At 42.2% G+C, this 27,862-nt stretch overlaps 1 protein-coding gene across 1 annotated transcript in view; it reads right to left on the bottom strand.

Annotated features, from left to right (window-relative positions):
• si:ch211-28p3.4 (zinc-binding protein A33) overlaps window positions 1-26,844 on the bottom strand; it is a 32,270-nt gene extending 5,426 nt beyond the window's left edge. Inside the window, exons 1-5 of the mRNA XM_014159315.3 lie at window positions 26,762-26,844; window positions 26,513-26,608; window positions 21,404-21,631; window positions 4,622-4,641; window positions 906-1,048 (exon numbers count right to left, since the gene is read on the bottom strand). Coding sequence (XP_014014790.1) covers window positions 906-1,048; window positions 4,622-4,641; window positions 21,404-21,631; window positions 26,513-26,608; window positions 26,762-26,779 — 505 coding nt within the window. The 5' untranslated portion in view covers window positions 26,780-26,844. The remainder of the gene's footprint in view (window positions 1-905; window positions 1,049-4,621; window positions 4,642-21,403; window positions 21,632-26,512; window positions 26,609-26,761) is intronic.
• Between the last annotated feature and the right edge of the window lie 1,018 nt (window positions 26,845-27,862).

Genomic DNA, 27,862 nt, shown 5'->3' with positions numbered 1-27,862 from the left:
AAAGTAGATGTTGGCAAAATACCAAAATCTTCCTGCGCATTTATAGACCTAAAAGTCTGTGTGTCCTCTATTTGCAGCGGGCAGACAAGTTGGCTGTCACTCAGTCAGAATGCGCATCAGCATTTTATCTTCTTTTCCCTACCCTCGCCCCGCTTGTTAGATACTATGCTAGCAAACGTCCTGTTTTATCATAGTAGCAGGCTTACAGGAGGCAGCAGCAATCTAAATGACAGACTGAAATATGAGAGAAGTGATCAGATGATCACTTCTCTATCCAATCAGTGCAGCAGGATATTTTTACAGACAGGCAAACTAGACAGTTGAGTTATTTCGACCACGTAGCACCTCGCACTTGATTGAAAGATTTGCACTGGCACAAGGAAATTACTTTTTTCCCGATAATAACAAAAAATATTAGGATTCTTATAGTATCAGGACAATTGCCCATATCCATTACGATACTTGTTTTGTCCGATTACAACAACATTAATACACGCGACAACTCAAAGCTTCCCAAATGACCAAAATACTAGGATAAAGCTAGTTCAATTATTTTGGGGAAAAATCATGTCGAAAAAACATTTCTGACGTCAACGTGAATTACAACATTCCACAATAATGTTTGATGGTTAGTACACCCATTTACAATGTTTAAGTGCCAACAGCATGGCTGCAAAAGTGAATGAACCACAGCTGTGGTCCTGGACAATAATATCCTCCCACTTTCCCAGCGTAAAAGCAATCAATTCATTTCAGTTTAAAAAATGTTTTCAGATTGTAAAAGTATTTTGGAGGAAAATATATTTTGAAAAGTGTTTATAAATCTGTAGCTTGTGGCTTAATGAACACTTAATGTAATAAAAGTGATTGCACAGGATCTTTAAATAAATCGATATTGAACTCACAGCTCTGAAAGAGTTTCTTGGTGACAGGGACCTGGGACCGGATGAAAAGCAGGAGGTTGATGGTTAAACTCAAGAGCTGTTCATTTTTAAATTCATCCACCTGAAGCAATTCTGGATCCGTAGCCTTCATCGTCTCTGCTATTCTGGAGAGAAGGAAGCAGAGAAATTGGTACATACACACACAGATACTCTTAGATGTAGGTTTATTTGACCATTGTGGTACATATGCAAAAACATACATAAAATGTGATGTCATACTCACACAGCAAACACCATTAACAGAAAAATGGGTAACACGTTATGAAAACTTGAATAAGCACAGTAAACAAGCAATAAGTAAGTAAGCATTAAGAAGATCCGCCCTGGTTCAGCCGCCTGCACCAATCTCAACATCCTAGAATCAGTGCTCATGCAACATTTGGCTATGGGTTGCCAAGATTAGAGCTTTTACAATGTCTTATGAGAAGGTTTATTATAGGTTATGTTTCCTTTTATGTATCAATTTCCACTCAAGATGGCCGATACTTTGTCAGGATCATTAAGATATACAATATAAAATACATTATAAATAGTGTACACATGTAACGGCTGTCGGGAGAGAGAGTTGACCAAGGTGCAGCGGAGTTAGTGTTCATCTTGGAATTGAATAGAACAAAAGAGAACACTACAAAAATGAACAAAACCACGACAGCAAAACAGTCCTGTTAGGAAAATATCTAAACAGAAACAATCCCCCACAAAACCCAAAGGAAAAACAGGCTCCTTATGTGTGACTCCCAATCAGCAACAATGAACTTCAGCTGTGCCTGATTGGGAGCCACACACGGCCCACAACAAAGAAATACAAAAACATAGAAAAATGAACATAGAACGCCCACCCAATGTAACACCCTGGCCTAACCAAAATAAAGAACAAAAAAAAACCTCTCTATGGCCAGGGCGTTACAACACACTATTAATAAATTGACTAGATCGTCCCACCCCGTCCCCCAGGACGCCTCTTCCCCATAGCTAAACAACCATATAATGTTCTGCATATGCATTACTTTTAAAGTAGCTGCTGCTCAGATAAAATAAAAGCACAGAGGAGATTTGAAATGAGCATTCCAAAAAAGATATCACAGGAGGTTGGTGGCACCTTAATTGGAGAGGAAAGGCTCATGGTAATGGTTGGAGCGGAATAGGTGGAATGTTATCAAATACATCAAACACGTGTCTTTCATGTGTTTGATGCCATTCCATTCGCTCCATTCAAGCCATAATTATGAGCCGTCCTCCCCTCAGCAGCCTCCACTGAAATATATGTTTTGCTGGCTACTTTAGGACGACATGACCAAATGCATTTAGCCTACAAGACAACATAACCAAGCCTACATGTAACTTGTAGCCTAGTGTCATGACGTTGGCCTCTTATGGTACAGGGAGGACAGTTGACCCCCTCCCTGTTGCACCACCACCCAACCTACCCCCCCCCCCCCCCAATCCACCCTGTGTGTAAAGGGTCGTAAAACCTCTAAAATTCCAGGAGAGTCTCTGGCCACATGGCCCATAGAGAGACACAGGAAATTCTTCCAACTCATAGAATTGGAGAGCCAAGCGACATTTTGTGTTCTGGAGAAGGTATGGAAGATTGGTGAAGAATCCAGCTACGAACTGATCCGCTTGGTACAATTTTGTGATACTCAGAAGAGACAATATAGCCATATTACCATAAAACTGTTTATATAATAGCATCAGCTTAAGACTTGCATCATATGGGTGTATGGAATGTATTAATAAGGATAAAGCTTTTGTAAGACATTGAGATGCTATTGTACTGATGTAATGTGATAGAATTGTATTTCTGTAACCAAATCTAACTCAGTCATAGGCACGCCCCCAGGGACCCGTCATTTGACAAGCCTGTTCTATGGGCACTATAAAACACCCCCTGATTTACATTTCTTGAGACCAGGCCTACACTCCGTGGCCACATAGGTTCTACCATCTAATTCCTCTACTGAAAGTGAACCATACCACGTGGTTAACTTTTAGACTATTGATACCGACAGAATAAGAACAAGTCTTTGATATTAATTATTAGTCTACAGCTAAGTAAATTATATCATCGAACGCGAAGACCAACGAAACAACCATTCGATGACGACATTAATGAATGTCGCTCTGAAAGATCCATTCTAACCGAGAGAGAGAGAGAGAACGCGGACAAAACTCCCCAACAGAAAATAACTCTCGAACAAGGATCACGACGACACATGAGCGTAAATATATATTGATTGCAATTGTTCCCGAATGAGTGAGCCTTCAATTGTCAATTGTTCATATTAATGAACTCTGTGTAACTGCCACAGCTGACCTTTTATGATCCATTGTTCAACAGGCCGACCTGCCTGTTTAGCCCACAAGGGCACATTCCTATACCAATCCTTTGTGACGATAATTACTGTTTGTATGTTTTTCTGTTAATTACTTAGTGTAGTAAATAAATGATTTTAAGACAATTGATGTATGGATGATTTTAGTAAAGACTGGGTTCGTGCAGATACAACAATTTACGACATTTGGAATGAGACTGGACTAGAGGTAAAATACACCATTTAAACCACAAGATAATCGGCCTATACTATAATAGAATAGAATATTATAGTACAGGAAAGTTATATTAGGAAAATTATAGCTTTGTAATCTGAATATTCTCCTTGGTGCCCCGATCTCCTAGTTAATTACAATTAAACGATTAATCAGTTTAATCGCGTGATAATAATTACAGGGCGCTAATTGATAAACATATCTTCCGTTTAATGGTAACCCAAAGACACGACACTAGTCCTGTATTTACATTGCACTGGGGCCAAATAATCTGTGTTTTAACCATCAATAACATAAAACTGTTATTTTGCTTCTCAATGATCATGGAACACACGATTTATTCGACAGCGCATCATTGAAATTTGCAAGAGTTGCCTTTTCCACTTCTGAGCAGCCGAACGTTTGGCACCTAGCGGTAACCAGAGTTTTTCTCAACATGTGATCAGTCTGCTGCACTCAGGTTGCAATGTGTGTAGGCGGTAAATTCGATTTGTATGGTTGATCATGTCGTTGTTTGTACAACATGTCTTACAACGGACAAAGACATCTGATCATCACCTCAGGGTGAGTAGAACAGGAAAGGAGGGGGGAGCAGCAGCAGACTACTGGAATTAAAAACAATTGTGGAAAGTAGCACATGCGCAGAATGTACGGTATTTTAGCAGGCGTCCTGAGAGTCTGGTCACGCAGCCATTCCACTCAGTAAAAAAAATATATTTCACCCCTCTTTGGCCATCAGAACAGTCTCAATTCATCAGGGCATGGACTCTACAAGGGCTCGAAAGCGTTCACTCCAATGCTTCCCATGGTTGTGTTCTTGACACAAACCGGTGCGCATGGCACCTACTACCATACCCAGTTCAAAGGCACTTACATTTTTTGTCTTGTCCATTCACCCTTTGAATGGTACACATACGCAATCCATGTTTCAATTTTCTCAAGGCTTAAAAATCCTTCTTTAACCTGTCTCCTCCCCTTCATCTCCAACTATTGAAGTGGATTTAATAAGTGACATCAATAAGGGATCATAGCTTTCACCTGGATTCACCTGGTCAGTCTATGTCATGGAAAGAGGTGTACATGAAAGTTCCAAATTGTAACCAAAAAATGGGTTTCCTGATACATACCTTCTCTCCGTTTCCGCATCCTGTATGGAGATTACAAATCAGTTAGAGGCCAGAGATCAAATCGTAATCAATCAGAAAGTTATATTGGTTTATTGCATCCAGATTCAATCAAATCTACCAAATAGGATCCATGCTGGTTCCCAATTCTACCGCAATGCTAGCTCCCACCTGTAAGAAGGACATTTAAAACATGATATCTGCTTCCCTTGGCTTGCCATTCAATGAGCCATACAGTAACATCTGCCACTACTGCCACCCTTTAGCTAGCTTGTCAGCTAGCTTTAGGTCCCCATTTCGGTAGCACTTTGGTAGCATTCGCTAATACATATGTGATTTCCCATTATATAGCTTGTGATTTTCCAGACATTTACACTCATTCACTAACAATGATGACAAAGCATAAGGGCCCACAATTAACTTCAGCATGAACATCAACCACTGGAATCATTTATTAACTACAGAAACAATATTTTAGAAACAATATTTGGTAGCACTTTATAATAACTTAATCATTACTCCATTCATAAGATGTAGGTCCTTATAAATCATTTACTAATAATTATTTAAATCTTTTTTGTGTGGCCTCATCAAAAGTGTGGGCTATTTATACTTTATAAATACTTTATAAATATTTTCAGTGACCAGTGTAATTTCTCACAAAGAGATGCATATGCCATTGGTAGACTTTCCAGCAGTACCTGATGTACATTAAGATCTCAAAATAGCCTAAAATGTATCAATGGTAAAAGAATAAGCACACAAAACTGGATGTTAAAGGGAACATATAGAACATTTTATTCACAAAAACTGTTGTGAAATAACTGTTGCAAGGACACGAGGAAGAGCTTCCTTTTGCTGACGGTGAGGACTTCGCAAACCGGAACTCCCAATTTCTAACACCTATGGTGTCACATGCGTAGTATAGAGGAGACCAAGGCGCAGCGGGTCGCGTGCTCATAATATATTTTAATGAAAAACGAACACTTACACAAAAGAAACAAAACGACAGCAAACAGTTCAGTCAGGCAACATAACAACTAAACGGAGAACAACTACCCACGAAAACTAAAGGAAAAAAGGCTGCCTAAGTATGGCTTCCAATCAGAGACAACAATAGACAGCTGCCTCCGATTGGAAACCATACCCGGCCAAAACATAGAAATGCAAACATAGAATGCCCACCCTCTATCAGACCCTGACCTAACTAAACAGAGAAAAAACAGCTCTCTAGGTCAGAGCGTGACAGTACCCCCCCCCCAAAGGTGCGGACTCCCGGCCGCAAACCTGAACCTATAGGGGAGGGTCCGGGTGGGCATCTATAATTGGTGGCGGCTCTGGTTCAGGGCGTAGCACCCCCACCGCCCACTGATCCCCCCGCTTCTGTGTGTCCGGAGGAACCAGACCGTGGATCATTGCTGGAGGCTTTGGGACGCCAACCGCCACTGACGACTCTGGGATGCAGACTGCCGCTGAAGACTCTGGGCTGCAGACCGCCGCTGAAGACTCTGGGCTGCAGACCGCCGCTGAAGACTCTGGGCTGCAGACCGCCGCTGAAGACACTGGGCTGCAGACCGCCGCTGAAGACTCTGGGCTGCAGACCGCCGCTGAAGACTCTGGGCTGCAGACCGCCGTTGAAGACTCTGGGCTGCAGACCGCCGCTGAAGACTCTGGGCTGCAGACCGCCGTTGAAGACTCTGGGCTGAAGACCGCCGTTGAAGACTCCGGGCTGCAAACCGTCGCTGGAGGCTGCGGACTGGGGAGCGTCGCCGGAGGCTCCGGACTGAGGAGCGTCGCCGGAGGCTCCGGACTGAGAAGCGTCGCCGGAGGCTCCGGACTGGAGAGCGTCGTTGTAGGTTCCGGACTAGGGACCGTTTCTGCAGGCTCCTTGTCATGGATCATCTCTACAGGTTCCGCGCCATGGATCATCACTGGAGGCTTCGTGCCATGGATCAGCTCTACAGGTGCCGGGCCATGGATTATCCCTACAGGCTTCGTGCCCTGGATCATCTCTACAGGCTTCGGACCATTGATTATCACTGGAGGCTTTCTTTGTGGAGCTGGAACAGGTCTCACCGGACTGGGGAGACGCACTGAGGACCGAGTGCTCAAAGCAGGCACCAGCCATACTGGGCTATGGAGGCTTACTGGAGGAAGAGTGCGAGGAGCAGGCACCGAACGTACTGGACTATGGAGGCGCACTGGAGGGAGAGTGCGAGGAGCAGGCACAGGACGTACCAGGCTATGGAGGCGCACTGGAGAGAGAGTGCGAGAAGCAGGCACAGGACGTACTGGGCTATGGAGGCGCACTGGAGAGAGTGCGAGAGGCAGGCACATGCTCACCAAAATAAGCACGGATAGTTGGCTCAGGTCTCACCCCTTGCCCAGTCAAACTACCCGTGTGACCCCCCCAAAAAAAATGTTTGGGGGGTGCCTCTCGTTCCTCCCTGGTAGGCCACGACACTTGTCCAATACCTGTTCCCCTGGGAGGCGCTCCTCTCCTGCCCCTAACTCCTCCAAAACCCAAGATATACTCCTCCTTATCTCCTTAATTGTCCATAGCTCCATATCACGCTGCTTGGTCCCTTGGTGGTGGGAGGTTCTGTCACATGCGTCGTATAGAGGAGACCAAGCGTGTTGCGTGCTCATAATATATTTTAATGAAAAACGAACACTTATACAAAAGAAACAAAACGACAGCAAACAGTTCCGTCAGGCAACATAACAACTAAACGGAGAACAACTACCCACGGAAACTAAAAGAAAAAAAGGCTGCCTAAGTATGGCTTCCAATCAGAGACAACGATAGACAGATGCCTCCGATTGGAAACCATACCCGGCCAAAACATAGAAATGCAAACATAGAATGCCCACCCTCTATCACACCCTGACCTAACTAAACAGAGAAAAAAAACAGCTCTCTACGTCAGAGTGTGACATATGGACCCAAAATTGAATCACGCAGCTGACCAAATTACACAATATTTTAGTTCTGGGTTAACTGAGATTAGACTGCTCTAAGAAGTGACTGCAATCCACACTTTGGTTTTGGTAGAAAAGTCACTAAAGTTCAATATACTGTATTTTCTTATACATCCGCTGTATTGTGTGCTAATTCATTGTTAAAATGAAGTGTTTTGTAAAACTAAAACTAGTGGCAACTGAGCTGCCACCAACGTTAAGGAGTTTTGAAACACATGGGTGTAAGGGGTTATGAGACAGATAATATATTTTTTTTTTAAATAGATTGATTGATCCTTTGTGGCTAAATTATAGGCCTTCTCATGGTGTAGTAAGCTATTCTAAATTATTTCATTTCTTTCTGAACAGATAGCAGTAATTCTATAACTTTGGCAAATTTATTAGGGGTGATGCAGCTCCTCCAGAACCGTTCGCACGGCTATGATTCTATAAGGATATAGATTACAAAGTGCAACACTGGAGAGAGGAGAGTTGCAGGCTCACGGCTATCAGAGCAGAGAAATGGAGAAAGATCATAAAAAGTTAATCTCCTTCTAGTTCTGAGAGAAACAGGTGCGCTTCTCACACAGTGCCCGCTTGTCTCAAATATACTGTAGGTTACAATGTTGCGCAAACCATAAGCCCGGGCCGGCCCAACCTGAATCAACTCTCGGACTATCAGGCCTGTAATGAAAATCTACTTTTTCACATTGTGTTTTTTGGGGGGCAGGAGAATTAATGAAGAAGAAACTCAAATTATCTATTTTATTCAATTGTTTACATTGCAAAAAGTGAGAGAAAAAACATTCATGCCCAGAGAGGTACTGGATCTGGCCAAATTGGTTCCGGAAGGAAACAGTCCAAAATGGAGAGATGCCGGATCCTGTCGGCTCAAATTAAGCACTGCATTTCATGTTTCAGAATACTTTAGGATGAATTTTTCAGTACACCTTAAATTGCTCAGCTGTGGATCTGGCCCAAAAACAAGGCATAGCCAGGAACGTGCTGCAAATCAATCAGTGAACAACAGCATGCAGACAAAACAGGCCTTTAGCAATATGTGACCGACCGTCTCGATTCGGTCTTATGTAGCAAAATTGTGTTTTTTACATTGGATAAAAGTAGAGACTCAGAGCTAGAAAATAGTATATCATACATTACAGTTGAGGAACAATGGGAAAGTAATTCTGCTTTGAAAGTTGATAAACTTGTAACCTCACTTTTGAGGAAATGGCCCTTGAATGTTTTGGTAGACCTACTTGAGTGCTCTTCTGTGTCTACACCCATTCAGGATCGTTCAAACCCTCTAAAGCCTTAGCCCCACCCATCTATTTAAGGATTCACATGTGAGGCCATGTATTAAACATCCAAGATTTCAAGACTAAAGGCTGGTTTATACTACGTTTGTGTTTTACATTTAATGTCGAGTGCCAGAGTGTGCTCAGAGAGAGCACTGGGCGTTCATAAACTCAGAGCGTTGTCAGATTGTCAGTTTGTAAATTCAGAGTGTTTCGCTTTCGGAGCGTTCAGAGTGCACACTGGACTTTCTGGCCGAAGAGTAGGGTTGATCCGAGCATTCTGACCTAACAGCAGTCAAGCACCCAAGGTAACTGGCTAAGGTTGGCTACTTTGTTAGCTACTTCCAGACACAAATGAGACAACAGCTCACTCTGACCATTTGACTCGCCCTAGCAGAGCTGGTAAGGCTGTTTTTATGTTATCCAGAGTGTTGGTGACTGAAACTGTGCTGCAGACAACAATTTAATGACGCTTTTTTGCCAACGTTTACTGACACCAGCCATTTTCAAAGGGTGTTGAGCGTTCATTAATTCGTAAGTTATTCTGCGCTCTGGCTCACTCAGATGAGAGTGCTCTGAAATCGGAGCAGAAAGCTAGAGCAAATTTACCAGATACGTCTATCGACAGTTATTGCAACGAAATGATTAACGTTCTATTGAAATGGTTAGTTGCATAGGGGAGTCTTTTTTTTTAGACATGTAGGTAGCTAGCTAAACAATGAACCATAACCCCAACTCATAACATTACTACGCTACATGAATCTGTGTCACACCCTGACCTGAGAGAGCCTTTTTATGTCTCTATTTAGGTTTGGTCAGGGTGTGATTTGGGTGAGCATTCTATGTCCTTTTTTCTATGTTTTTGTATTTCTTTGTTTTGGCCAGGTATGGCTCTCAATCAGGGACAGCTGTACATCGTTGTCGCTGATTGGGAGCCATACTTAGGCAGCCTGTTTTCCTTTGGGGTTTTGTGGGTAGTTATTTCTGTTTAGTGTTTTGCACCTGACGGTACTGTTGGTCGTTTTGTTATTTTGTCTAAAGTGTTCTCAGTAAATACATTTCATGATGAGCACTAACCATGCTGCATCTTGGTCCCCTCTTTCAGACGATCGTTACAATCTGCAGGTAGCTAACCAACCAGGTTCAGTGTTAGCTAGCTAAAATTAGGCTATAACTAGCAATGCAAATGACTCTGAAATACGAATAATATAACTACACAGATCATACACATAACGTTAGCTAGTGAGCCAGCCAGCTAACGTTAGATAGCTAGCTAACAGTACACTTTAACTTGAAATGAAAATAACTTTCTGACAAAATTAGAAACATGTAATATCTGAATATGTTTTTAGCTAGACTATCTTACCCGTATACATGGATGGACGCTTCTCCCTCTCTGTCACGGATGTCATGGTTGCTCTTAGTTTGAAGATGTAATCCGGAGACAGGCGTTTTATACAACAGTGCTCTCTTTTCGACTCCGTCTGCATATTTTCAATCAAAGGCCAGAATTTTGTCCATCTCCTTAGCCATCAAATTCGAATTACACTGATTTCAAAACTCGGTCCTTGAAAAAGTGGAGAGCAATTCTTATGCAGTTCTACTACGTGATATCTTTCAAAAAAGCAGAGTTAGAAAGGATTACCAGCACATACTGACCAGCTCATGTTATAGACAGAAGCGAGCTACATGGCAGACCAATCCGAACTCATCTCTCGGCATGTCCAGCCCACTCATTATCTAAGTCAATCTTGGCTAGCGGGAAGGTTGCTGACTTTTTCTGTTGCTAAACCAACTAGGCTCGTAATTTAAAAAATTGATTTGTATTTACAGATGGCATACAAGTTTGTTATTAAGGCACATGAAAGTTCACATGTTCCAGAAGGCTTTTCTGTGAAGTAGTGATGTACGACATACGCCTAGTTTCCTGAAACAAGTCACATATCCCAAAAACAGGACAGGTCAAAGTAAAATGGACAATATGGAATGAACAGTCAGGCTACTCACAACTGCTGTTCAGGAGTTTTATCCCGTGTACTAAATGATCAGTGGTTTCCAGTTTGTATCCATACAATTTTACGAGCTGATCATAGCGAAAATAAAATACTTCTGTATTTCCCGCTGCGTGAACACATTGCAAATAGGCTCTGGATAACTCCTCCTGATAAAGTTGGGTAGCTGATATTCAGACCTTAAATAGCCAAACTGATTAGTCACGGGAATCAGGACTAATAAAGCCAATGCAACGGCCTGTTTAACAAACTGTGGGCCTACCACATGGATGGGCATTCATAAAATTCCATTGCGGGCGACCTGGTTGGCTACACCCCAGTAAGCACGGACCGATGCTGACGTCTTTTGGACGTCTTTTTTTGGTCCGGACCGGCCATCTTTCTTTTTGTGTTTTACAAACAGTAGGCCTACCACAAAGATAGGCACTCCTAAAATTACATTTCAGGTGACACTGTAGACCAGGGATGGGAAACTCCAGTACTCTGTGGCCTGATTGGTGACACACTTTTGCCCCAGCTAACACATCTTACACCAATAATCAACTAATCATAATCTTCAGTTAGAATGCAATTAGTTTCATCAGCTGTGTTGACTAGGGATGGGTAAAAAGTGTGACACTACTCCGGCCCCTGAGGACTGGAGTTGCCCATCCCTGCTGTAGGCTATACCTCAGTAAGCACGGGCCGATGCTGGTTGTGGTCATTACTTGTCAGTAGTTGTAGTCTGTAGTGGTCAGTAGTTGTGGTCAGTAGTTTTGTGGTTGTGGTCAGTAGTTGTGTGATTGTAGTCAGTTGTGTGGTTCAGTAGTTGTGTGGTCAGTAGTTGTGTTTACTTGTTGTGGTCAGTAGTTGTGTGGTTGTGGTCAGTAGTTGTGTGGTTGCGGTCAGTAGTTGAATGGTTGTGGTCTGTAGTTGTCAGTATTTGTGGTCTGTTGTGGTCAGCAGCTGTTGTCAGTAGTCGTGGTCTGTCAGTAGTTTTGTGGTTGTGTTCAGTAGTTGTGTGGTTCAGTAGTTGTGTGGTCAGTAGTTGTCCTCAGTTGTTGTGGTCATTAGTTGTGGTCAGTAGTAATGGTATGTAGTTCTGTTGTTGTGGTCAGTAGTTGTGGTCAGTAGCTGTGTGGTTGTGGTAAGTAGTTGTGGTCAGTCATTGTGGTCATTAGTTATGGTCTGTAGTTGTGTTCTTGTGGTTAGTAGTTGTGTGGTTGTGGTCAGTAGTTGGTGAGGAGTTGTGGTCAGTCATTGTAGTCATTAGTTATGGTCTGTAGTTGTGTTGTTGTGGTTAGTAGGTATGGTCAGTAGATGTACTCAGTAGTGCTGTGGTTTGGTTGTGGTCACTAGTTGTGTGTTTCAGTAGTTGTGTGGTCAGTAGTTGTGTGGTTGTGGTCAGTGTCTAAACTGCAGTTGTTGCGTGCGAAAACTGAAAGAAGTGCAATGAGAAATGATCGGTGGCAGTTGTTGGCCGAGGCAGTTGTTTCTAGGCAACAGTTGCCTTGGCAGGACTGCTCCCTTCATTGCTAAAGCCAGTGTGAGAAACTTGCTAAGAAACATTAGTGCTTTGAAACTAAACAAATACTGCACTCTCACCTACAAAACTTTGCCAGATTCATGATAGTTTTTAGACAAAGCAAGGAAAGTGAACTTCAAAATGTGGCCTTTAGAATGTTAAGAAAATGCCAGGAAGTCGATGGAGGACAAAAAGAAGGACCAAAAAATGTATAACTTAAAAACTCTAATAAAAGATTTCAAGAAGTTATATGTTAGCACACTGGTCCTGACAAGTGTACACGTTTTAAAGTTCGAACTGCATTTCTAGCTTAAACGTTGTAAGATGAGTAGCGTGCTAAATAATAATAATAAAAAGTCAGTGTCACGACTTCCGCCGAAGTCAGTCCCTCGCCTTGTTCGGGCGGCGTTCGGCGGTCGACGTCACCGGCCTTCTAGCCATCGCCGATCCACTTTTCATTTTCCATTTGTTTTGTCTTTGTTTTACACACCTGGTTTCAATTCCCCAATTACATGTTCATTATTTAACCCTCTGTTTTCCCCATGGTTTTTGTGCGTTTTTGTTTATTGTATTTCGGTCCTTTTGTGTGGGCTTGGTAATTCTACATGTACTTGGTATTTTGAGTAAAGTTACTTTAATTACTCATCTCTGCTGTCCTGCGCCTGACTCCTCTGCACCAGCTACACCCAGACCATTACAGTCAGAAGTATGACGAAGATTTAAAGTCAGGACTTTTGCTTTGCAAGTCTCACCTAAAAAGTGGGAAATAATTATTACAATATTAATAACATTATAATTAATAATAATAATAACTAGACGGTAACTTTTACAAGTAAAGTTGTGGGGCTTGCTTTAGCTCTTTCAAAGTATTTTTGTGGAATTTGAAGAAGTTTAAAAAGTTTTATTTCACTATTTAAAGCAAAGCAGTTACATATAGTAAAAGTTACATTTGGTGAAATAATTGGTCTGATTACTTTGATAGACTACTAATTAAATGTATTACTTAGTGTGGGGCAGTTACAGTGGCTTGCGAAAGTATTCACCCCCCTTGGAATATTTCCTATTTTGTTGCCTTACAACCTGGAATTAAAATGTTTTTTGGGGGGATTTGTATCATTTGATTTACACAACATGCCTACAACTTTGAAGATGCTAAATAGGTTTTATTGTGAAACAAACAAGAAATAAGACAAAAAAAATGAACTTGAGCGTCCATAACTATTCACCCCCCCTGTCACGGTTGTCGTAGGTTAAAGTGGACCAAGACGCAGCGGGGAAATGTGCACTCATCTTCTTTTTATTTAAACGGACAAAGAAGGTAAACCAAAATAAATACGTACACAACAAAAACACAACGACTAATACCAGGCCGGTAAGGCAACAAAGCTATACCTAGCACAATCTCCCACAAATACTAAAACAAACACATACCTATTTATAGAACCCTCAATCAGAGGCAACGAGAAAACACCTGCCTCCAATTGAGGGTTCAACCCCCAATTACCTAAACATAGAAATAGAAATAACTAGACTGAACATAGAAATACATAAACATAGAACAGTGCCCAAAACCCGGAATACTAAATCAAACACCCTACAACTAACACAACCAGCCCGAACCACATAAAACAAATACCCTCTGCCACGTCCTGACCAAACTACAAATAACAAAATAACCCCTATACTGGTCAGGACGTGACACCCCCAAAGTCAATACTTTGTAGAGCCACCTTCTGCACCAATTACAGCTCCAAGTCCCTTGGGGTATGTCTCTATAAGCTTGGCACATCTAGCCACTGGAATTATTTCCCATTCTTCAAGGCAAAATTACTCCAGCTCCTTCAAGTTGGATGGGTTCCGCTGGTGTACAACAATCTTTAAGTCATACCACAGATTCTCAATTTGATTGAGGTCTGGGCTTTGACTAGGCCATTCCAAGACATTTAAATGTTTCCCCTTAAACCACTCAAGTGTTGCTTTAGCAGTATGCTTAGGGTCATTGACCTGCTGGAAGGTGAACCTCCGTCCCAGTCTCAAATCTCTGGAAGACTTAAACAGGTTTCCCTCAAGAATTTCCCTGTATTTAGAGCCATCCATCATTCCTTCATTTCTGACCAGTTTCCCAGTCCCTGCCGATGAAAAACATCTCAGGGTGATGAGAGGTTTTGGGTTTGCGCCAGACATAGCCTTTTCCTTGATGGCCAAAAAGCTCAATTTTAGTCTCATCTGACCAGAGTACCTTCTTCCATATGTTTGGGGAGTCTCCCACATGCCTTTTGGCGAACACCAAACGTGTTTGCTTATTTTTTCTATAAGCAATGGCTTTCTTCTGGCCACTCTTCCATAAAGCCCAGCTCTGTGGAGTGTACACCTTAAAGTGGGTATATGGACAGAGCGATCAGTGAAACAAACTGGATCTATTGCCTGGGCTACTGGGGGAGGTTGAGGCCAAAGGAATGCATTACAGTAGTAAAATGATGGAAGAAATACAAGCGAAAAATAAGATATTGAAAACTACTGTGGACTCCCTAAAAGACACTACAGAGAGGCTACAGTATGAAAATAAAACAATGAAAGCCGAATTACTTGCTCTAAAGTGCAGAAGTATGAACAATAATATTGTTATAATGGGAATAAAGGAGGATGAAAATGAAAGGGAGTGCCCGGGGTTGGCTTGCAGTCGGCTCTGGCACAGCCATGGCACGATACAACAGGAATACAACAGGGTAAAATTTGATGCCTAAGACCTATTTTTACTTGCAATCATTAGCGGCCATTTTTTTATCGGCATACAACAGGATATAATGAGGACTGCATGAAATATGTCTTGCTTGTAATGGACATTAAAAAAAGGACTGGTCTTGTGATATATACTGCTCAAAAAAATAAAGGGAACACTAAAATAACACATCCTAGATCTGAATGAATGAAATAATCTTATTAAATACTTTTTTCTTTACATAGTTGAATGTGCTGACAACAAAATCACACAAAAATAATCAATGGAAATTCAATTTATCAACCCATGGAGGTCTGGATTTGGAGTCACACTCAAAATTAAAGTGGAAAACCACACTACAGGCTGATCCAACTTTGATGTAATGTCCTTAAAACAAGTCAAAATGAGGCTCAGTAGTGTGTGTGACCTCCACGTGCCTGTATGACCTCCCTACAACGCCTGGGCATGCTCCCGATGAGGTGGCGGATGGTCTCCTGAGGGATCTCCTCCCAGACCTGGACTAAAGCATCCGCCAACTCTTGGACAGTCTGTGGTGCAACGTGGCGTTGGTGGATGGAGTGAGACATAATATCCCAGATGTACTCAATTGGATTCAGGTCTGGGGAACGGGCGGGCCAGTCCATAGCATCAATGCCTTCCTCTTGCAGGAACTGCTGACACACTCCAGCCACATGAGGTCTATAATTGTCTTGCATTAGGAGGAACCCAGGGCCAACCGCACCAGCATATGGTCTCACAAGGGGTCTGAAGATCTCATCTCGGTACCTAATGGCAGTCAGGCTACCTCTGGCGAGCACATGGAGGGCTGTGCGGCCCCCCAAAGAAATGCCACACCATGACTGACCCACCGCCAAACCGGTCATGCTGGAGGATGTTGCAGGCAGCAGAACGTTCTCCACGGCGTCTCCAGACTCTGTCACGTCTGTCACATGCTCAGTGTGAACCTGCTTTCATCTATGAAGAGCACAGGGCGCCAGTGGCGAATTTGCCAATCTTGGTGTTCTCTGGCAAATGCCAAACGTCCTGCACGGTGTTGGGCTGTAAGCACAACCCCCACCTGTGGACGTCGGGCCCTCATACCACACTCATGGAGTCTGTTTCTGACCATTTGAGCAGACACATGCACATTTGTGGCCTGCTGGAGGTCCTTTTGCAGGGCTCTGGCAGTGCTTCTCCTGCTCCTCCTTGCACAAAGGCGGAGGTAGCGGTCCTGCTGCTGGGTTGTTGCCCTCCTACGGCCTCCTCCACGTCTCCTGATGTACTGGCCTGTCTCCTGGTAGCGCCTCCATGCTCTGGACACTACGCTGACAGACACAGCAAACCTTCTTGCCACAGCTCGCATTGATGTGCCATCCTGGATGTGCTGCACTACCTGAGCCACTTGTGTGGGTTGTAGACTCCGTCTCATGCTACCACTAGAGTGAAAGCACCGCCAGCATTCAAAAGTGACCAAAACATCAGCCAGGAAGCATAGGAACTGAGAAGTGGTCTGTGGTCCCCACCGGCAGAACCACTCCTTTATTGGGGGTGTCTTGCTAATTGCCTATAATTTCCACCTGTTGTCTATTCCATTTGCACAACAGCATGTGAAATGTATTGTCAATCAGTGTTGCTTCCTAAGTGGACAGTTTGATTTCACAGAAGTGTGATTGACTTGGAGTTACATTGTGTTGTTTAAGTGTTCCCTTTATTCTTTTGAGCAGTGTACATTTTAGAAAACACATTTTATCTTAATTATTCATCAAATCCAAGATTGATGCAAGAATATCAATGAAACTACCAATGTAAGAATCGGGTGGCCGATAGATGCATCCAATTACCAGTTTTTTACCACAAAAGAAATTAACAGGAAGGAATTTCTATGAAAAGAGATTCAACATCAATGTTATCAGATGTAAGTGTGAGGTCCTCTCTTACAAGCAATTGAAAACAGTTATGAACAAAAATGGACACTACTCCCACTGAGAGAAGACAGACAATGAACAAGTTGCTCATGATTTTTAGGAAGACTCCGAACGATCAAATGAATGGTAGAAAAATAAGCTTGTCTTGCAATTAGATAAACTGCTATACAGGTCTATCATAAGTGATAGACTTATTTCTGTTAAATTTCAAGAAATGTTCATCTGGATCAACACAATCATTATATTTATAATTTGCTTAATTAATATCTAATGGGATGAAGACCACGTTATCAGGGTTGATATCCTGCCCAGCTAAGAGGAATCATCCAGAGAGTGGAAAGTAAACATAGAAGTGCATGCCTCACATGTCCGATACAACCATTAATTTGTATTAGAGTTATAAATAGGGGTCCACATCCTATGGAACGCACATTGACACAGAAGGGGGGGGGGGGATCATACTTCAGGTATGCGATGTTGCCTTTTTTCGTTATGGCAGCAGTTCCTTTCTTTTGAGGCACACATTTTTGGGAAAGTCTTCATTTTGGTTCCCTTCAGACACTTGACTCTCCTGAAAATCTCCTTGTCTTTGAACCTGAGCAGTTTCACCACTATCGGGAAGAATATACACTGTCTTCTTGGAAAGCAACTCCAGTGTAGATTTGGCCTTGTTTTTTAAGTTATTGTCCTGCTGAAAGGTGCCTTCATTTACCAGTGTGGTGAAACACAGACTGAACCAGGTTTTCCTATAGGATTTTACCTGTGCTTTACCCATTCCGTTTCTTTTTTTATCCTGAAAAACTCCCCAGTCCTTAATAATTACAAGCATACCCATAACATGGTGTAGCCACCACTAAGCTTGGAATTATGGCACTCAGTAATGTGATTTGGATTTGGATTGTTATGTTTGGATTTGCCCCAAACATAACAATATGTATTCAGAACAAAAAGTTAATTGCTTTGCCAATTCTTTTGCAGTACTACTTTAGTGCGTTGTTGTAAACAGGATGCATGTTTTGAAATATTTTTATTCTGTACAGACTTCCTTCTTTTCACTCTGTCAATTAGGTTAGAATTGTGGAGTAACTACAATGTTGTTGATTCATCTTGAGTTTTCTCCCATCACAGCCATTAAACTCTGTAACTGTTTTAAAGTCACCATTGCCTCATGGTGAAATCCCTGAGTGGTTTTCTTCCTCTCTGGCAACTGAGTTAGGAAGGACGCCTGTATCTTTGTAGTGACTGGGTGTATTGATAAACCATTCAAAGTATAATTAATAACTTCAGCATGCACAAAGGGATATTCAATGTCTGCTTTTTTATTTTTACCCAACTACCAATAGTTGCCCTTCTTTGCGAGGTATTGGAAAACCTCCCTGGTCTTTGTGGTTGAAATTCACTGCTCGACTGAGGGACCTTAAAGATAATTGTATGTGTGGGGTACAGAGATGAGGTAGTCATTCAAAAATAATTTAAATCAATAATATTGCACACGAGTGAGTCCAACTTATTATGTGACTTGTTAAGCACATTTTTACTCCTGAACTGATTGAGGCTTGCCAGAACAAAGGTGTTGAGCACTTATTGTCTCAAGATATTTAAGCTTTCATTTTTTTTACATTTGTAAAAATTTTGAAAAACAGAATTCCACTTTGACATTATGGGGTATTGTGTGTAGGCCAGTGACCCCAAAAAATACTATTTAATTGCTATTTTTTAATTCAGGCTGTAACACAACAAAATGTGGAAAAGGTCAAGGGGTGTGAATACTCTCTGAAGGCACTGTATAAAGGCCTGATAATACATATCAATAACACGTAATTTATAGTTACCTTCCAGTTGAAGAGCTTGGCTGAGAGGCCTCAGGTGGTGGCTCCTCAACTTCCTCTGAATTCATGATCTAATTTTCTTCATTCTCCTCTTCACTGAGTAGCTCAGCATCAAGGGCATCTTTCTCTAAGAAGGCCGTGCCTTCATGGTCCTCATCCTGCAGGGATTCCGAAGCAATGACCCGTATTTCATCTGCCGTCAGTGTCCTCCTCCTCATGGACAGGGACTGTAATATCCGCTGGTAATGGTCTCCGCTGTCCATTTCTAAAACTCAAACATAAAGACAAACAATGAACATTAACATTTCAAATGTAAATCAGTGACAACCCCTCCAAAGAATAGCGTAAGATTGACATAAAGTTATATACAGAATAGACTTCAGTACATAAAAAAGGGAATCATCAATGAAATTATATATTGTATCCACAAGTTATCAATCGCATGGTGACAATGTTTCATGTTATTATACAAAGGTTTTCACTATAACATTTGAGAAAACATGCCATATAATTGTATATCTGATAGTCCATAACTGAAATAATATGATAATGTATACCTCTGTAAGTAGCAGTCCCAAACCAGCTAGACCAGGAACATTTAGTTACCAAGCTGACCACCAAAGCCATTATTTCTAAGCTATTATAATTAGGTTTAGGCTATAACATTACATTAATTCTTGGAATCAACAGCCAGAAGCCTTAATATTTTATAGGATTCATATCACAGATAAAAAGACACCTAATGATATACAGCCATTAGGGGTTAACTGGCTATGGGGATATGTCTAGCTATTAAAATGTACTCATCCAATGTTTCTTCACAGCAACCCTTTCCCTTTTAGCACGCTAGCTAGGGACACAATACAGTGCCTTCTGAAAGTATTCAGACACCTTGACTTTTTCCACATTTTGTTACATTACAGACTTATTCTAAAATTGATTTTTTTTAATTCCTCAGCAATCTACACCTCATAATGACAAAGTGAAAACAGATTTTTAGACATGTTAAAAAATGTAGGCTGTAACCGAAATGTGGGAAAACTCAAGGGATCTGAATACTTTCTGAATGTACTGTATAATCACGAGCCAGTTAGTTTCTAGCTCTAACACCTATTGACAAATGCATTTTATTTTGTAGTTATCAAAGTAAACATTAACATCAAGTAGGCTACCTTGCTTTGTTTTGGGTGACTGACTTGAACATCACAGGCTAGCTAGCCATCATAGCTAGTTAGGTGGCTAGCTAGCAATCTAGCTAGATAGCTACCATTATCTGAGAAGATTTCATAAAGCTTCTTAAAGTTTTCAGTTACTTAAAAAATATCAATGTCATTGATCAGAATATATTAACGTTTACCTCAGAAATTGTCAACTCATATTCAAGCTGATTCTACTACTTGGCTTGGTAGATAGTTAGCTCACCAGGCATCAAAAGTTAATTTCACAGACTCATCTAATCAATCAGAAAAAAACAGACTAAAATGTAAATATTATCATTACTAACATAAAAATGAATTACATACAGTTTCTTACCTTGATATTTTTGTCCAAATTTGAATGATGGAGCTGCCAAAGTCAAATCGAACGGGGAGAGAAGCGCCTCCCTGTGGCAGCAGCCTCAAATGAGCAATATTCCTGTTGAGGCTAATTCCCGCCCCTTAACCCCTAAACCAATCATATATTATTAATGCATAATTTAACCTATCAAAAGAGGGGGTTTATGAAAATGTCGGCGATTGCAGCACAGAGATATTGATGTGACAACCACTGGAAACATGTTTCTGATTTTCGACTGGACAGGCAGAAAAAGGTTAACCATTGGTATGTTCTAGGGGACATTTTGAGACCTTAAGGAGCATCCGGTACTGCTGGGCTCTACCAATGGCATGTCCAGCTTTTTGTGAGAAATTACAATCTTCACACAAAAAGTATTTATAAAGTATAAATATCCCACACTTTAGATAGGGCCACACAAAAATATGTAACTAATGATTAGTAAATGTTATTTAAGGACCTATGTTATACATCTTATTAAACGTTACTTTAAACGTTGTTTATAAATGTTTGAATAAACTATTTACTTATCCATTTTAAATGCTTTATTATGTGGAGATATTATAAAGTGCTACCAAATATTTGTTTCAATAAATTGGACTAAATTAGACTCTCCATTGACACCCATGTAGATTGTAGCGTCCTGCATAACTTCTGGATTTTGCAAGGTAAGTCGAATATGAATATCAGGATTTCGTACAAACATGACATTCATGTAAGGTGAAAGCTTATTCATGTAATTATATTCTGTTTCCTATACTGGAATTCCTATTCTGCGTCCTGGGGACTATTTAATCAGAATTGAAATCAATAATTGAATTTGATCAGCAATTGAATTCAGAAATAATTCCAACCCTGCTTCTACGGGCCAAATCCAAACTTGAAGTAAGTGTGCATAACTTGCTGTCACACTCTTTATGTGAAAGTTACAGGCACGTGAGTCAAATTAGAATGTCCCTGTGTTATGTTCAGACGGCCTTCACCTTGTCGTCTGTATGCTCTTTCTCCATTTGGGTGCTGAGCTGGGCTATCTCCTGGTCAAGTTCCTGACTGAGGTGGTAGCAGCGCTCTATTCTGTCCTCAATGGTGCACTCTGTGGCTTGATACTCCATTTCCAGCTGGGTCAGCGTAATCCGCAGGTCCTTATCCAGAACCCTCTTCATGTCCTCGTACTTCTTCTTAATCTTTTCCTTCAGTGCATTGGTCTTCTTCTGAAGTGGGGGAGGGGTCATGTGAAATTATCAGAATTAGCACTTTGAAAAACCAATCATAATTAGACTACATTTGACAGCAGTGCAATGGATTCACAGTGGCAAGTGACTATGACATCTTTGGAAAGCCTTTAAAACCATTGCTGCAATTCAACCCATTTTAGGTCTATTTCACCATCATTATCCAAGATGGCGTAGCAGTTCAGACATCCTTTACCCTCCTCTTGTCCTGTCCCGTGTATATATATATTTACATATTTTTCTTCGCATATCTTTTTACATTTTTTCTTCTAAAAACTCAACCTCCAAGCACTCTCCTGCAACCCGCCTCACCAATTTAAAAAAGAAAGTATTATTTACCTCAAATCTGAAATCCACAACAGAAGCTAGCCAGAGGTTAGCCATTTTCACTGGCTAACGTTGGAGTTCAGCTAGCCACGGTTAGCTATCCTCAGCTATCCATTTGCTCGAAAAGCTATCGCCAGTTTTTGTACAGCGCGACTCAGACCAGAGCATACCGGACCTATTCTCTCTCCTTTCCCCGGATTTCTACCGCAGGCTCTGGACATTTACACCTGGATCTTGCAGCTAACTAGCTGCTACCTGAGTGACTATTGGCAACGTCGGTCCCGGAATTAACACACATTATTCCGGAGCTAGCCAGCTGAAGAGTTCCGTCAGCCACTCGTGGGCTTTTCCTGAGCTAGCCAGCTGAAGTGTCTCCTGGGCTACAATCACCTATCCTGACCCGTTTTACTGCCGATGCGGAGCCCCATCGGGCCTTCACGACTGGACCACCGACGTTATCTGCCCGAGGGAGTTATCCAACTGGCCCCTCCGTCGCGACGTAACCTGATCGCCCATCGGCGGCCAGCTAATCGTTAGCTGTCTTATCGGCTGCGATCTGAATAGGTCTATCGGACACTTTTCTTGGGCCACTATAACTAACTATTTTGCCAACTTGGACTGGTCCCCCCTTCCACACGGAACCCCACTAACCCACAGACGGCAACGCACGAGGTGGCTAAAAACAGACCTCCCTCCATCTTCCACCAGTTTGCTACCTATGGCCCGGCTAGCTGTCTGAATCTCACTGGACCCTTTGATCACTCGGCTAAGCATGCCTCTCCTTAATGTCAATATGCCATGTCCATTGCTGTTCTAGTGTTTATTGGCTTATTTCACTGTAGAGCCTCTAGCCCTGCTCATTATACCTTATCCAACCTCTCAGTTCCTCCACACACACATGCTATGACATCTTCTGGTTTCAATGATGTTTCTAGAGACAATATCTCTCTCATCATCACTAAATGCCTAGGTTTAACTCCTCTGTATTCACATCCCACCATACCTTTGTCTGTACATTATACCTTGAAGCTATTTTATCACCCCCAGAAACCTGCTCCTTTTTCTCTCTATTCTGGACGTCACAGACGACCAATTCTTATAGCTTTTAGCCGTACCCTCATACTCATTCTTCTCTGCTCCTCTGGGGATGTAGTGGTGAATCCAGGCCCTGCAGTGCCTGGCTCCACTCCTACTCCCCAGGCGCTCTCTTTTGATGACTTTTGTAACCGTAATAGCCTTGGTTTCATGCATGTTAACATTAGAAGCCTCCTCCCTAAGTTTGTTTTATTCACTGCTTTAGCACACTCTGCCAACCAGGATGTCCTAGCTGTGTCTGAATCTTGGGTTAGGAAGTCCATCAAAAACTCTGAAATCTTCATCCCTAACTTCAACGTTTTCAGACAAGATAGAACGACCAAAAGGGGCGGTGTTGCAATCTACTGCAGAGATAGCCTGCAGAGTTCTGTCCTGCTATCCAGGTCTGTACCCAAACAATTTGAACTTCTACTTTTAAAAATCCACCTCTCCAAAAACAAGTCTCTCACCGTTGCCGCCTGCTATAGACCCCCCTCGGCCCCTAGCTGTGCTCTGGAAACCATATGTGAACTGATTGCCCCCCATCTATCTTCAGAGCTCGTGCTACTAGGTGACCTAAACTGGGACATGCTTAACACCCCAGCCATCCTACAGTCCAAGCTTGATGCCCTCAATCTCACACATATTATTAATGAACCCACCAGGTACAACCCCAAAGCCGCAAACACTGGCACCCTCATAGATATCATCCTAACCAACGTGCCCTCTAAATACACCTCTGCTGTTTTCAACCAAGATCTCAGCGATCACTGCCTCATTGCCTGCACCCGTAATGGGTCAGCGGTCAAACGACCTCCATTCATCACTGTCAAACGCTCCCTGAAACATTTCAACAAGCAAGCCTTTCTAATCGACCTGGCCCTGGTATCCTGGAAGGATATTGACCTCATCCCGTCAGTAGAGGATGCCTGGTTATTTTTTTTAAATGCCTTCCTCACCATCTTAAATAAGCATGCCCCTTTCAAGAAATTTAGAACCAGGAACAGATATAGCCCTTGGTTCTCCCCAGACCTGACTGCCCTTAACCAACACAAAAATATCCTGTGGCGTTCTGCATTAGCATCGAACAGCCCCCGCGATATGCAACTTTTCAGGGAAGTTAGAAACCAATACACACAGGCAGTTAGAAACGCCAAGGCTAGCTTTTTCAAACAGAAATTTGCTTTCTGCAACTCAAACTCTAAAAAGTTCTGGGACATTGTAAAGTCCATGGAGAATAAGAACACCTCCTCCCAACTGCCCACTGCACTGAGGATAGGAAACTCTGTCACCACCGATAAGCCCACTATAATTGAGAATTTCAATAAGCATTTTTCTACGGCTGGCCATGCTTTCCACCTAACTACCCCTACTGCATTCAAAAGCACAGCACCCCCCACAGCTACTCGCCTACAATCTGGACCCTTTCTTTCTAAAATGATCTGCCGAAATTATTGCAAACCCTATTACTAGCCTGTTCAACCTATCTTTCGTGTCGTCTGAGATTCCCATAGATTGGAAAGCAGCTGCTGTCATCCCCCTCTTCAAAGGAGGGGACACTCTTGACCCAAACTGCTACAGACCTATATCCATCCTGCCCTGCCTTTCCAAGGTCTTCGAAAGCCAAGTCAACAAACAGATTACCGACCATTTCGAATCCCACTGCACCCTCTCCGCTATGCAATCTGGTTTCAGAGCTGGTCATGGGTGCACCTCAGCCACGCTCAAGGTCCTAAACGACATCGTAACCGCCATCGATAAGAAACAATACTGTGCTGCCGTATTCATTGACCTGGCCAAAGCTTTTGACTCTGTTAATCACCACATCCTCATCGGCAGACTCAGTAGCCTTGGTTTCTCAAACGATTGCGTCGCCTGGTTCACCAACTACTTCTCTGATAGAGTTCAGTGTGTCAAATCGGAGGGCCTGCTGTCCGGACCTCTGGCAGTCTCTATGGGGGTACCACAGGGTTCAATTCTTGGGCCAACTCTTTTCTCTGTATACATCAATGATGTCGCTCTTGCTGCTGGTGAATCTCTGATCCACCTCTACGCAGACGACACCATTCTGTATACTTCTGGCCCTTCTTTGGACACTGTGTTAACAACCCTCCAGACGAGCTTCAATGCCATACAATTCTCCTTCCGTGGTCTCCAACTGTTCCTAAATACAAGTAAAACTAAATGCATGCTCTTCAACCGATCGCTGCCTGCACCTGCCCGCCTGTCCAGCATCACTTCTCTGGACGGTTCTGACTTAGAATTTGTGGACAACTACAAATACCTAGGTGTCTGGTTAGACTGTAAACTCTCCTTCCAGACTCACATCAATCATCTCCAATCCAAAGTTAAATCTAGAATTGGCTTCCTATTTCGCAACAAAGCATCCTTCACTCATGCTGCCAAACATACCCTCGTAAAACTGACCATCCTACCAATCCTCGACTTCGGCGATGTCATTTACAAAATAGCCTCTAATACCCTACTCAACAAGCTGGATGCAGTCTATCACAGTGCCATCCGTTTTGTCACCAAAGCCCCATATACTACCCACCACTGCGACCTGTACGCTCTCGTTGGCTGGCCTTCGCTTCATAATCGTCGCCAAACACATTGGCTCCAGGTCATCTACAAGACCCTGCTAGGTAAAGTCCCCCCTTATCTCCGCTCACTGGTCACCACCCACCCACCTGTAGCATGCGCTCCAGCAGGTGTATCTCTCTGGTCACCCCTAAAGCCAACTCCTCCTTTGGTCGTCTCTCCTTCCAGTTCTCTGCTGCCAATGACTGGAACGAACTACAAAAATCTCTGAAACTGGAAACACTTATTTCCCTCACTAGCTTTAAGCACCAGCTATCAGAGCAGCTCCCAGATCACTGCACCTGTACATAGCCCATCTATAATTTAGCCCAAACTACTACCTCTTCCCCTACTGTATTTATTTATTTTATTTATTTTGCTCCTTTGCACCATATTATTTATATTTTAACTTTGAACTTTCTTCAAATTACAAATCTACCATTCCAGTGTTTTACTTGCTATACTTGATTTACTTTGCCACCATGGACTTTTTTGCCTTTACCTCCCTTATCTCACATCATTTGCTCACATTGTATATAGTCTTATTTTTTTCTACTGTATCATTGATTGTATGTTGTTTTACTCCATGTGTAACTCTGTGTTTTTGTATGTTGTCGAACTGCTTTGCTTTATCTTGGCCAGGTCGCAATTGTAAATGAGAACTTGTTCTCAACTTGCCTACCTGGTTAAATAAAGGTGAAATAAATAAATACAAATAAATAAATAAAAATCTCCCAAAACTCCCTATCCCTCAGACATAATGTTCCATAAAAAATATTGGAATGAATTGTAATGGAACTAAATAAAATAGAATAGGATGCCAACAAGTGTTCTTCAGGCATCTGACGAGAGACATTCACCAGACAATCATTGACTTACTGTAAAGTCAACCTGCTTAGCTGCCAGCTTCTTCATCCTGTATGCGACAACATCCCTTTGCCTCTGTAGGTGCTGTTGATGTTTCACAAGTGTTTCCTTTGAATGAGTGAAAAGCAGCAAAGAGATAGGACATATAAAGTGAGAAGACGAGAAGGTTGAAGAAGCAGACAACAGAAAAATAATTGTTGCTTTAATCAAATCAATGGTGTACTTTTCTTTTGAGGAACAACTGATTTACAAAGGATTTACTTGCGTATGACCCTTCATGACAAACTCCTGTATGTATGACTGTCTGTCCTCCTTCCTTCTGTATCTCCTATCCCTCTTCCCCAGAAAAGGATAACTGCAACTTACCAGCAGAAGTATTATTACCCAAGCTTTTATACCCCTGTATCTGATGCCAAGGCATTGTTGTTGGGGGAGTTGGTTGGAGGGAGCATGGTATCTATTCCTCCCCCACACCACTGTCCTCATACCCTGGGAAGCATGTGCCTTGTTCCGTGTATGGGTTAGGGAGTGTAAATCTCAGCTCTGGAGACAGACACAATGGTGACTTCCCGAACCCTCTGGAAGGATCAGGGGGCCGGGTCACAAGAGAGCGTGGATTGCTCTGTCCTCCAGTGACTGAGCCGTCAAGAGGAGCACTATTTATATCTACCTGCCCCTGAACCCTTTGAGGCTTTTGTTTGTGTGTGGGTGGTTTGAGTAATTGAGTGTCCGTTTGTATAGGCATATGTTAGCATCTTTAACACCAGTGTAAAAGACTCTTTAAAATTGAGATCTCCACGTTTATAACAGTTATGCCACATTTATGAACCCTTTATAAAGCATGACGTAGAGTTATAGATAATTTGTAACACATGCATGTTGTGTTTATGAAGGCTTAATGAAGCCTTCATAAGCTGCACGTTATTTAAAGCGAGCCTGAATTCCTTAGGAACACATGCATGTGTTACAAACTATCTATAACTCTACGTCATGCTTTATAAAGGGTTCATAAATGTGGCATAACTGTGTGACTTAACCACCATTGTCAAATGTGACAAAATCCACTATGTCAAATATGACATAAACCTGTTCTTTAAAAAAGGGTGGCGTAAGCACAGCTTAATTCTAGAACTTATAAATCATAGTAAATTGAGGCTTCACAAAGCATGTATAACCCTGTCATGCATCTTGGTAGAGCATTGCATCACCAGGATATTGGGTTTGATTCCTGGGACCACCCATATGTAAAAATGTATTCACACATGACTTTAAGTCCCTTTGGATAAAAGCATCTGCAAAATGTTATATATTATATTATATTTCACTAAACCACTTCTAGGATGGCCCAATCTCTTTCCCTAT

The sequence above is a fragment of the Salmo salar genome, chromosome 19 (assembly GCF_965601325.2).
Source record: "Salmo salar chromosome 19, fSalSal1, whole genome shotgun sequence".
In the NCBI taxonomy this organism is placed as follows: Eukaryota; Metazoa; Chordata; class Actinopteri; order Salmoniformes; family Salmonidae; genus Salmo; species Salmo salar.
The sequence above is the reverse complement of the archived record's forward strand: the minus strand, read 5'-3'. Positions and strand labels throughout refer to the sequence as shown.